The following is a 12,177-nucleotide window of genomic DNA, read 5'->3' as shown; positions in this document are numbered from 1 at the left end:
AGCGTAGGTTCACTAGGTTAATTCCCGGAATGGCGGGACTGTCGTATGTTGAAAGGCTGGAGCGATTGGGCTTGTATACACTGGAATTTAGAAGGATGAGGGGGGATCTTATTGAAACATATAAGATAATTAGGGGATTGGACACATTAGAGGCAGATAACATGTTCCCAATGTTGGGGGAGTCCAGAACAAGGGGCCACAGTTTAAGAATAAGGGGTAGGCCATTTAGAACGGAGATGAGGAAGAACTTTTTCAGTCAGAGGGTGGTGAAGGTGTGGAATTCTCTGCCTCAGAAGGCAGTGGAGGCCAGTTCGTTGGATGCTTTCAAGAGAGAGCTGGATAGAGTTAAGGATAGAGGAGTGAGGGGGTATGGGGAGAAGGCAGGAACGGGGTACTGATTGAGAGTGATCAGCCATGATCGCATTGAATGGCGGTGCTGGCTCGAAGGGCTGAATGGCCTACTCCTGCACCTATTGTCTATTGTCTATTGTCTATATTCCTCCAAGTCTACCTCTGAACCGCAGGTCGCCTGTTGGTGCGATCAACGCAGGTCCCAGTCGGTGCGATCAAAGCAGTCCTGGAGTTGTAGGGTGGCATCCTCGGGCCATATTTTGACCGTCTTTATTGTAGGTTTGGTCTTGCGGATGAGGGGTTTGTATGTGGGCAGTAGAAGCAGTGAGAGGTGATCGGATTGTCCCAGGGGTGGGCAGGGGAGAGCTCTGTAGGCGTCCTTTATGTTGGTATACACCTTATCCAGCGTGTTTGAGCCCCTGGTAGGGCACTGCACGTGCTGGTGGAATTTGTGGAGCGAGGCTTGTAGGTCGACCTGACTAAAGTCCCCGGCAACAATGAAGGCGCCATCGGGGTGGGCATCCTGCCGCCTGCTGATGGCCGAGTGCAGCTGTGCTAGCGCTAGGTTAGCATTAGCCTGTGGGGGAATGTATGCGGCCATGATGATGACCACACTAAACTACCGAGGCAGATAGAACGTCCTACATTTGAGCAGTAGGTACTCCAGGTCTGGGGAACAGTAGCTATCTATTGCACTGTGGTTGGTGCACCAGTCATTGTTAATGTAGATACAGAGCCCACCGCCCTTGCTCTTACCGGAGTCCTTTGTTCTATCAGCCCGATGTAGTGACAGGTTCGTTAGCTCCACAGCCCCGTCAGGAGCCACATCTCCATGAAGATCAGTGCACAGCAGTCTTTCAGGGATCGCTGGGTGTTGATCCAGAGGAGTCTTCTTCCTAACTCGCTGAACTCACATTGCAGTATCTCCTTCCTCTTCCTCCCGACGTCGTTCGTGCCCACGTGCACAAATACTTCCGGTTGATCGCCTTCCCTCGCTAGGATGTTCTGAAGCCGGTCCGTGATGTCTTGAACCCTGGCACCAAGGAGGCAACAGACAATTCTCAAGTCCCGCCTGCCGCCACAGAATCTACTGTCCGTACCTCGGACAATGGAGTCACCCACTACAATGGCTCTTCCTGACTTCGGTCTCCCCGGTTGAGTCTCCTTGCCTGGATTAGAGCCGCCAACTTGTCCGCCGATCGGACTGGAAGCGTCTTCTGCCTCGACAGCTCCCAAGAGGGTGTACCTGTTTGCAATAGGCACAGCCACCAGGGTCTCCTGTAGTCAACATTCACTCCCCCTTGAAACAGTCTTCCACCTTCACTCGACCTGGACCCTTGGCGTGACAGCCTCACAGTAGGCCCTGTCCATGAAACTCTCGCATTCCCAGATGGCTCTGAGGTCATCCAGCTGCTTTTCCAACTCCACCACACGTTCATTCAGGAGCTGCACCTGGACACAGTTCTTGCAGGTGTAGCTCCCAGAAGCTCCAGCGATGTCCCTACCTTCCCACATCCTGCAGGAAACACACTGCACCAACTTATCTGCCATTACTTTATCGTCTAAAAACAAATCAGGCTCAAAAACAAGTGTATCCTCCTCACCTCAGCCTCCTCGCCAAAGACTCGCAGCCAAAGATTCGCACTTTTCTCGCAGGGCACTTCCCTCGACAGGGCCACACCCCTTGTACAAGCCTTGTTTATACCAGTCACTAAATTGTCTAATTGGCCAATTTACCAAAGTTCTAATTTAATTGATCAGCCAATCCACGTACTCACTCCTATCCTGCCTTCCTGATGAGCTTGGAGGTATGCGTTTCACTGATTGCCTGCTAACGTCCCTTTGGCGCTCTTTTTAAACGGACTTTTTACCTTCAATTAACATTTACTTTCTTTCAGCCAACGGTCGTCCTTGCTCCTGCTCTCCTGACCTTTACTATCTATTTGCCTACAAAAAAAACACTACATATCCCTCGATCTTTCTGTTCTGCAAAACTTCACAGGGGGCTGTCATTTACGATGTAAGTCCCGCCCTGGTTTAACTTATCAAACTGCATTGTATCTGCTATTCCTTGGCCCAATTTCCCAGTTGATCTGTTACAATTGGAGACAACCCTCTTCACTGCCGCACCACCAATTTTGGTGTAATGTGCAAACTTATTAATAATGCCACTTACATTCTCATCTAAATCATTAATACTGTTAACATTACTGGAGAATTGGCCGAAGAGCAGCTGTCAAAATGTTTGATATTTCACCATGAATGAACACTTGTGCAGAAGTCCCGAGATTCCTGATACTCAAGTGGGGGGGGGGGGGGGGGGGGTTCCTAGCAGCTGCATGCAGTTGTGCTGGCATTTCTGAGAAACAATTACCCCGATTATAACCGGAACAAATAAACATGTTTTTGGAGAGTAATATATTTCAGGGATATGATGTGAAGGTAGCTAAGTATGTCTGAGTTCAGTGACAAAAAGAAAAAGCCTTGCTGAAACCATTGATTATTAGTTTATATGTTAGTGCTAAACCAGTTTATGTTAAGCAGTGGTCCACAGTGCAATATTGTTAATATTTGGTACTATATTGGCAATCTTACCCAAAAACTGAAAGAACAGCTGGTGTACGAAGTAACACAAGTCATATTAGTCCAATTTGACATGTTCTTATGTTGGGCTTAATATTCATTACTGGTACAATGCAGGGGAACAATCATCAGATCTGTATATGATCTATAGTAAATCGTACTGATACTAAACAGTAGGAATAGGAACTTTACCCTAGAATCCTTTGCATTGCCTTTAATGAGAATGAAAATTGGAGAGGCCAAGAGAAAGCTATCCATTTGCTTCTAACTATTTTGTATTGCCACTAACGTCATAGAGTCATATAGCATGGAAACAGGCTCTTCGGCCCTACTCATCCATGCCGATCAAGATGCCCCAACTAAGCTGGTCTCATTTGCCCGTATTTGGCTCATATCCCTCTAAACCTTTCCTTTCCAAGCTCAAATTTTACCTTTTGTATGGTCAGCCGCATGAGATATGTTGATGCTCCAGAATGAATTATTTTCTATGTAGCTCTCAGTTACAATGACTGCTCACACAATTGTTCCATAATTTAATGGAGAATGAAGTTAGTTAGTTTAGTTTATTGTCACGTATTCCGAGGAACATTGGTGCATGCTATCCAGTCAGCAGAAAGACAATACATGATTACAATCATGCCATTTGTAGTGCATAGATACATGATCAGGGAATAATGTTTAGTGCAAGGTAAAGCCAGCAAAGTCCGATCAAGGATAACCCGAGGGTCACCAAAGAGGTAGATAGTAGTTCAGCACTTCTCTCTGGTTGTGGTAGGATGATTCAGTCACCTGGTAATAGCTGGATAGAAACTGTCCCTGAATCTGGAGGTGTGTGTTTTCACACTTCTATACCTTTTGCCTGACAGAACTGTGAAAACGCACACCTCCAGAATCCCTCTTCCCCTCTTCCTGTTCCAGCTATGGTCTTTAATCTCCCAAGAGAGAAAGATACTATTTTTCTAAATTGCTTAGCCAGTCTCTGGCCAGTGAGAGCACAGATTCAAGTAAAAGTACAAGTTTCTTCCACTGTCCATTTAACCTCTCTTGGTTCTTTCAAAACAAAACTAAACCTGAGTTTCAGAATCATGATTCTCAAAGCCAACTAATTCTGACCTTTCTCTCTCCAGGAAGATATTGATAATCTTGCAAGTTTATTACAAAAGAATGAATGGGAAATGTCTGAACCGAGTCCTGGACCCAGACGAGGCAAAATATTTTTTGGCAGAGGCCATAGCGAAAATCAAGATGAAGAGTAGGTTCACTTAAATTTTCCCTCATCCCCAAATGTAACAGTGTTCTACAATGCACGAGTATTGTTTCCTTTAGAATTTGATTTCAAATATTATTAAAGCACTTCAAATTGATAATTCCATAAACGCCTGAATATTTGTGACTTTTAAATGTTTGATTTTATTACTTCTACAGAGTAGTGGGTATCTCTCTTTTGTAAGCTGCAGAATAGCCTCATTGGTACAAAGGCAAAACAAAGTGGGGAGGAAAAGGGAGGAAATGAGCATACCTTTGCATTTGGAAAATAGATCACATCACATCATCATGGCTGCAGTGCACCATTGCGATTCTGTGAACATACATCACCATGACTTACATCATGTAAGGTTGGCAAAAAGCAAGAAATTGCAGATGCTGGAAATCTTAAATAAAAACAGAGCATGTTGAAAATATCCACCAGGTCAAGCAACATCAAAATGAATGAAAGGTCATTGACCTGAAACAGTAAATCATTTTTCTGCCTCTATTCTGACCCAAATATCACCAGTATTTTCTGCATTTATGTAAAATTAGTAATTGTCTGATAACATTAGCCTGGGAGCATTGCAGGGACTTTATTTTCCATCTCTCTGCGGTGATGTGCTGTGAATAAGTAAAATGCAACTCAGTTAACCAAAATATAATTGAAAAATATGTCCTTGCATCTAGATTTGTTTGTGTCCTTGATCCTTTGTCCAGCTCCACAACTCTTAAGACATTGGCATTTATCCAATTCTGGTTTCTTTCAAATTCCTGATTTACTTGCTCTATCCTTAATTCTGCCAACTCCATTTGATGAGATGTTAACTCTGGAACTCCCTCCCTAAATTTTTGACTCCCTACTTCTCTTTCCCTTTTTAAGATGATCCTTAAAAGCCCCCACTTGATCTGTCCTAAATGATCAGCGTTTGTTTGATTACAGTCTAGTGAAGCAGCCCTTGAAGACTTGTTGCTACATAAATGCTATTGTTTGTGTCATTGTCATTCATGCCTTGGTGGTATCACAGTGGGATATTGTTTTCATGTAGTCATTCCCTTCTGGCCAATAGCTCTTGGACCAGGACCCTGAGAGCGGTACCTTGAGATTTCCGCTCTCATTTAGCTGTGTCCATATCTTACCTTCAGAAGCAATACAAATTTGAGTTGATCAATGGCCCTTTAAAGATATCTTGAAATTTAAAACAAAATCTCTGTCCTCTTAACAGCACTCTTCCCCACTTCCACAAGCCATGTTCGTCTCCCATACATAAATAATATGTTCTATACAACAGGTCATGAATACATTCTAACATGAAATTTATATGAAGCATTTCCTTCAGTACTTAGGTGGAGTTCATTTCATGGTTCCTGATCTAGGACTGCATAGTTAGGTCCAATTTTCTTTTTCTTTGGCTACAATCAGCAAAATGGATGCAAGTTGTATATACAATTAATTTTCGAGTGAAATTTTCAATTTTCTACTCAAACACATTTGCACAATCCTATTTGCATGACACTACCCTATTAACAATTCACTACCTCTTTTAAATTACAACACTTTAAGGCAATCTTATATTCACCCACTCATTAACTTTATACTTCATGCTAGACTGGTCTTATTTACTTTACAACCTTACTAACTTTACAATATCTCATTAACTTACAATGCCTCATTTAAATTATCGTGCACTCTGGAATATCAGGTTTGTTATTTAAAACACGTGAATTTAAGGAAACTCATTGCATTTCTTTTCTTCTCTTTTCAGAAGCATTTCAAGTATGGAACTACGCAACGAGATTGAAAAGCTACAGTTGAAGGTTTCAGATATTTATCAGCAGCAGGAAAATACAACTTTGACAATGACCAATGAATTGCGGAGAACACAAGATTTGATCAATGAAATCCTCAAGCATATTGGATCTGGTAATAAGTTGGCACCATTAGGAAAAATGTTTTGCAACAAAAATGCTATGCTATTCATTTAATAATTGGGATTATGAGGTGTAAGAAGCTTGCAATGAGGTTGCAAAAGATAATTTAAGTGAGTGGGCAAGAATGTGGCAAAAAAGTATAAAGTGAGCAATTGTAAAGTTATTCATTTAACTGAGAATAGAAAACTAGAATATCTTTTAAATAGAGAAAGAGTTTTAAATACTACACATCAGAGAGATTTAGGTGGCCTTGTATATGAACAGCAGGATGTTAACATGCAAGTGCTTTCTATCTTCACTTTTATGGAATTTGAGCAAAGCCAACAAGGCAAACAATTTGTAGGAGCTGCCATTACACAATTATTGGCCATTCTTAATGGTTCTTGAGACGATGGTGAAGTGTGACCACCTTGAAAGGCTGCAGTGTGTTGATGCGGAAGGAGTTCTAGGATTTAGGACCAGCGATGACAAAGGGCCAGAGATTATATTTATACAATAGAAAAGTCTGTGACTCGGAAGATGTCCTGTGCATAGTGGTGTTGCTATTCACCAACTTCTTTTGTTCTCTTTGCTGGTAGAAACTACAGGTATGTGCATGGGAGATGCTGTGCAAGTAATCCAGGGCATTTACAAAGTCCAGACTGCTATTGACTTTGTCAATGGCACATTCGGCAGCCATGTGGTGATGGAGGAAGGAATGTTTGGGTTGGAAAAAAGAGTGCCAAAGAAGCAGATATCTTTTCGGAGAGTATCTGAGATGAGGGATGTCCCATGAGGAAAAATTGAGAAAAGTTAACCATATTCTCTGGTATTTGAAGGAATTAGCAATGATCTAATTGGAGCATAAAAGATTATGAGGGGATTGACAGCGTTGATATTTCCTCTGGCTGGAGAGACCTGGCCTGGGGCTTGGTCTCCAGACCAGGGGTCTAAATTCAGGACTGAGTTCCAGAGCAAATTTTTTCATGTCAAGATTTGGAAATCTTTAGAAGTCTCTGACCACCCAGAAGGGTGAGGATGATCAATCATTGTGTTTGTTCAAGGTGGAGTTTAATACATTTTTGGTGTTCAGGAGTATTAAGGAATAAGGGAATCAGGTGGAAAAGTGGATCTGCCTTTGGGGAACTGTGTGACACGTTTATGTTATTTTCGTCAATTTCTCATGTTCCTAATCAGAATCAGAGATCATATTTTTTCCACATCATAAAATATCAACTCTTAATTACCTTTCTTCTTAATTCAGGGCACTTAAGGAAGTGCAGTCTAATCAGGCAATAGGGGAACACCATGAAGACAAGGATAATAAAGTCTGTCATTTTATTTCACACAAACAGACAATGACACATATACTGATACTGTGCACATCTTCGGGGTTTAACTGGAGATAAGATCTACATGGGTGAGAGACTGCACACAAGTACGTAGCAGCTAGAGAAAGGGGGAAATGTGGGGTGAGGATAACAGAATATCAGAAGGCCAGATTGCAACCAAATTCAGCTGCAGAGGATTCCGCTGATGACTTGATGGAAAAAGCTTTGGTTACATACTGTACTTTTGTCCAATAAGAGAATAACAATCTGCTTTTAATGTCAGGCACCAGCTGAATATTTTGCTTTGTACAGAACTGGAAGCCATCCTCACATGAACTCCATCTAAACACTTGCAGAATATGCCATAAAAGAGCAACCAATTTGTGATGAATTAGGTCAAAATACCGCAAATTATGTAAATTTGAAATAAAAATCGAAAATCCTAGATACCCTCAGCAGGCCAGGCCAGCTTCTGTGGAGAGAAAAAGAGATTTAATATTTCAGTCCTGAGATACTTTGTCAGAACTGGGAAAGAAAAAAGACAAGTTAGTTTTTAGTTGCAGAGAAGGAGGGGAATTGAGAGGGATCGAATAATAATTTTGATTGATAGAATGAGACCCGATCAGTTAATTATGACAAAAGCATGTTATGCTTCCCTCTCTGTGTTATGTGTTGTTAATGGCATGGCTATGGGACATGCCCAGCAGATCAGGCTGCAGTCAAGGACAATGAAAAACTAAGCCAGATCAAAGTGGATGACTGACAGAAATGGTCTGGTCCGATACAAACAGAAAGAAAGAATGAACGAGTTACCTGAAGTTGGAGAATTCAATATTGAGTCCAGAGGCTGACAGAAGATATTTGCACAGAACCTTGTGAAAGGGGTCCACAGATACAAAGGTTAGAATGGGATGGAAATTTAAGTATCAGAACTCCTTCCGCTGCAAGGAATGACCCTTAGCTTTTGGTTTCCTCACACATTCTACCAGTCAACCATTTGTGATATTTGGTTCAATTTTTCTCATTCCATTTGTTTAGCCTGACCTGCTGAGCAAGACCCACAGTCCTATCACTAACACAGACAAAGAAGTACAATCTGATTCTATCTACTACATCAATTCATTCGGTCTCACCCTCGCAGAAACATTGCTGACTAACCTGCTAAATGTTTCCTACATTTTTTGCTGATGAATTTCGTTCCACTGCATTGCATCAGCTTCCCCAAAAAGGCTACTTGCTGCAAGCAGAAGTTGAGATTCAGGTTGTGTAAGTTCAAATAAAAATAGGAAATGCTGGAAGCACTCAGCAGGTCAGGCAGCACTCTGTAGAGAAAGTAACAGAGTTAACATTTCATCAGAACTGGAGAAATGCAAAAGGAAGCACTTTCTGTTTTTATTTCAGAGCTCATTTGCTGTGGAAGCATAAGATGCTATTATTATGACTTGCAAAATTAGTGTTCATGGGTTGCTAGATATCAGTGGTCCTGCAAGCAATCCTCCAGCAGATTACGAGCTGAGGTAACGGCACAGGGAAATAGCTGTATAGAACATGACACCAGGATGACAGTATTCACATAACAGAGTAATGTCAAGGTGGAAAGGTGGTGGAGTGGGGGAGGAAGGAGGAGGAGTGATATGCTATATTCCACCTTCACGTTGTTCTGCAGCAAAATGTTAAAATATGCTATTGAGGTTGTCACCGCTGACAGCCTTGATAGGTAATTCCAGTCCTACAATAGCTGCAAGGATTTCTATTGACCTCTACTTTCCTGTCCATAATTTTCCATTTCTCTCCCTGCATTATCAGGGCTTCATGGATTTGAGATGCCCCAGTGGAAGGAAAGGATATTGTTGAGATTCTTTTTGCCTTAAATATTTTGAATGACATCCAAAACTGTGTCTGATATCCTTTGAGGCTTCCCTTGGCTCTCAGTTTGGATATTTGATTGGTTGGGATCATCTTCCCTTTTTACTGCTCCCCCCCCCCTCTCCCAACTCCTGCTGTTTTTTGCACTATCAAAGTTTCTTCTCTGGCACTGATGAGCTCCATGTTTTTGGCTAGAATCCCTTTTGGAACCCATTGATCATATGCAATGAGCCCTAATTACCTCACCACAGGAAATTCTGGGTCTTTGTTCCCATTCTGCTCACTGTGTGACAGCTCATACACGCTACTGTCTATTCAACCGTAGCTCTCATTACACAAACTGTTTTCTTTTCATAAAACAGCTTTTGCTATATACATCACTTTCAACTTATTGACTAGGTCCTCGTTACACATTTTCCATGCATTTTGCTGATCGCTAACAAATAGGTTGGCTGCATATTCAAATGGCTGCCCAGACTTCCTTTGAAACTTCTGACAGGTTACTGGCAGTCATTTGGAGGAAGAGAATAAATAGCTCAAAGTGGCTATTTCACCAGTTTCCTATTTTCCTGTGCTCTAATCACATTCAGTGTTGCAACCAGTGACTGAACGAACCTTCAAGAATTTTAGAATTTGTTGTTTTTTAAAGCGTTTCATTGATACCACTGTGAATACACCAGCTTCTTCCCAACAACCATCAGGTTATTAAACACTATAACCTTTAAATAAGCTTTGAACCTCATAGACTTGGGGGTAGACACAAAATTCTGGAGGAGCTCAGCAGGCAGCATCACTGGAGAAAAGGAATGGGTGAAGTTTCGGGTCGAGGCCCTTCTTCAGACTTGGGGGCATTGTTTTTGTTTTTGTCTTTGTTTTTGTCTTTGCACTATAATCGGTTGTTATATATATATATATATATATGACCGATACTATGTATATATATATACACATTTTTGAAAAAATTATATTAAAAGTTGTATACGTATAGATCATTTTTAAAATCGTGTTTACAGAATACTATGTTTACATATCTGTTGTGCTGCTGTAAGAATTTTATTGTTCTGTTCTGTTTTGGGACATATAATAATAAAACACTCTTGACTCTTGAAATTACACCTGGAGTGCCACAGGAGTTCTTCAATTTCCCATCATATCTCTGGCAGTAGGCGAGGAGCAAGAGTAGAAGTGGATATATCTGGGGCTTTTTATAGTTGCAGTAGAAGCTATAGAAATTCTGAGCAATTATGTCCATAACTTAGATGTAATATAACTACTTGCATCTTTAATGAAGAGAGGATCATCCAACTAAAACTGCACCCCAATACATCTATGCTGGTTGGCACAGTAAAAAAAGCCAAATTAAAATGCTTTTCGTGCAGACGAAATAGGTAATTAAAATAGTATTGATTATTTTACAAATAATATTCAATTTTAATGATGTGTATAATAGTTTGTAAAAATATTTAACCTACTATTGAAAACTTGCTTTTGTGCTCTCTTTTCTGAATCACGTTTAGGTGGCAGTGGGACCCAATCACCTCCTGAATCAACGTAAGATGTTCAAGAAAGCAGTCATGGATGGTAAATGTTTGTACTGTTTGGGGCTACGTAAAGCTGTTGAAAGGTTGCTACCGCCATTCCAATATAAGTCATGTGCATGAGACCACAAGTTCTTTCCCTCCTGTCTTAACATCATGATCTCACGTTTCCTGTGTTTTTTTGCAGTCAGCAACAATGCTAATTTTGAACAAATCTGCCCAATGCTGATTTTTAATAAATTATCCCCTTTCCTAATGCATATTTTAGATGGAAACTCTTAGTAAGTGTTCTTACAGTAATAACTAGTAACAGATGTCATCCAACGACCCAAGTACTCAATTGGACAAAAAAAATTATTCTAGCTAAATAAAACTAAATTTAAAGTTTTATCTATTTCATTTCTGTAACATATTTAAAGATTGTGGCATGTACATGGGATCATGGAATTATGGTCAAACTAAAACATCACATCTTAATTTATAGTTGAATTTTTTTATTTTTTTTAAACATATTATTAAATGCTGTCTGGGAAAATGACAACCCACTTCCAAAAGCCAAAGCCAAAGAAATAGTTCAGTATCATTATGTCCTAATACACATTTAAAATCTCAGTTGCACCTCTACGTTCTTTGCCGTGAGAATACCAAATGTGTTACTCTGAATGGCTTCCACGTCATCCTGACCAGCATATGGGAGACTGAAATTATGCCTAGCGAATTTCGGGATGCTACGATTGTCTCCTTGTTCAAAGAAATAGGCAACAAAATAGCTTGTGGCAACCTACCGAGGTATCTCCCAATTGCCCATTGCCGGGAAGATACAGGCCAGAGTAATCCTCAACCATCTGATCAGCAGTGTCTCAGAAGAAAGCCTGCCTGGGGCACATTGTTGCTTCAGACCTGATCGCAGCACTGTCGACATGGTCTTCACAGTAAAACAAGTCCAGGAAAAATGCATCGAGCAGAAAATGGACCTCTATGCTGTCTTCATCGACCTGATGAAAGCCTTTGACACGGTCAAACGTGAGGCTCTGTGGACCATACTCGCCAAGCTCAGTTGCCCTTGAAAATTCACCCTTCCCATCCGCCTTTTCCATGATGGCATGACAGGATCAGTACTGGTAAACGGCGACCTCTCTGCACCCTTCAACATCTCCAATGGAGTCAAACAAGGCCGTTCTCGTCCCAGTACTATTCAACCTCTTTTGCAGCTGTGTTCTGCATCATGCCCTCCAAGATCTCAATTGTGGGGTCTTCATCAAGTACCGACTCAACGGCTTTCTTTTTGATCTACATCAACCGAACATCAAGGCCAAAACTATTGAATGCCTCATCACCAAAGCATTCTT

The 12,177-nt window shown here is 41.2% G+C and overlaps 1 protein-coding gene across 1 annotated transcript in view; it reads left to right on the top strand.

The window, feature by feature from the left end:
• The window catches only part of LOC144593018 (uncharacterized), a 62,677-nt gene extending 50,782 nt beyond the window's left edge, over positions 1 to 11,895 (top strand). Inside the window, exons 19-23 of the mRNA XM_078398433.1 lie at positions 4,062 to 4,186; positions 5,949 to 6,106; positions 6,693 to 6,862; positions 11,442 to 11,617; positions 11,727 to 11,895. Coding sequence (XP_078254559.1) covers positions 4,062 to 4,186; positions 5,949 to 6,106; positions 6,693 to 6,862; positions 11,442 to 11,617; positions 11,727 to 11,895 — 798 coding nt within the window. The remainder of the gene's footprint in view (positions 1 to 4,061; positions 4,187 to 5,948; positions 6,107 to 6,692; positions 6,863 to 11,441; positions 11,618 to 11,726) is intronic.
• The last annotated feature ends 282 nt before the right edge of the window (positions 11,896 to 12,177 follow it).

Source organism: Rhinoraja longicauda, chromosome 4 (assembly GCF_053455715.1).
Source record: "Rhinoraja longicauda isolate Sanriku21f chromosome 4, sRhiLon1.1, whole genome shotgun sequence".
Lineage (NCBI taxonomy): Eukaryota > Metazoa > Chordata > Chondrichthyes > Rajiformes > Arhynchobatidae > Rhinoraja > Rhinoraja longicauda.
The sequence above is the reverse complement of the archived record's forward strand: the minus strand, read 5'-3'. Positions and strand labels throughout refer to the sequence as shown.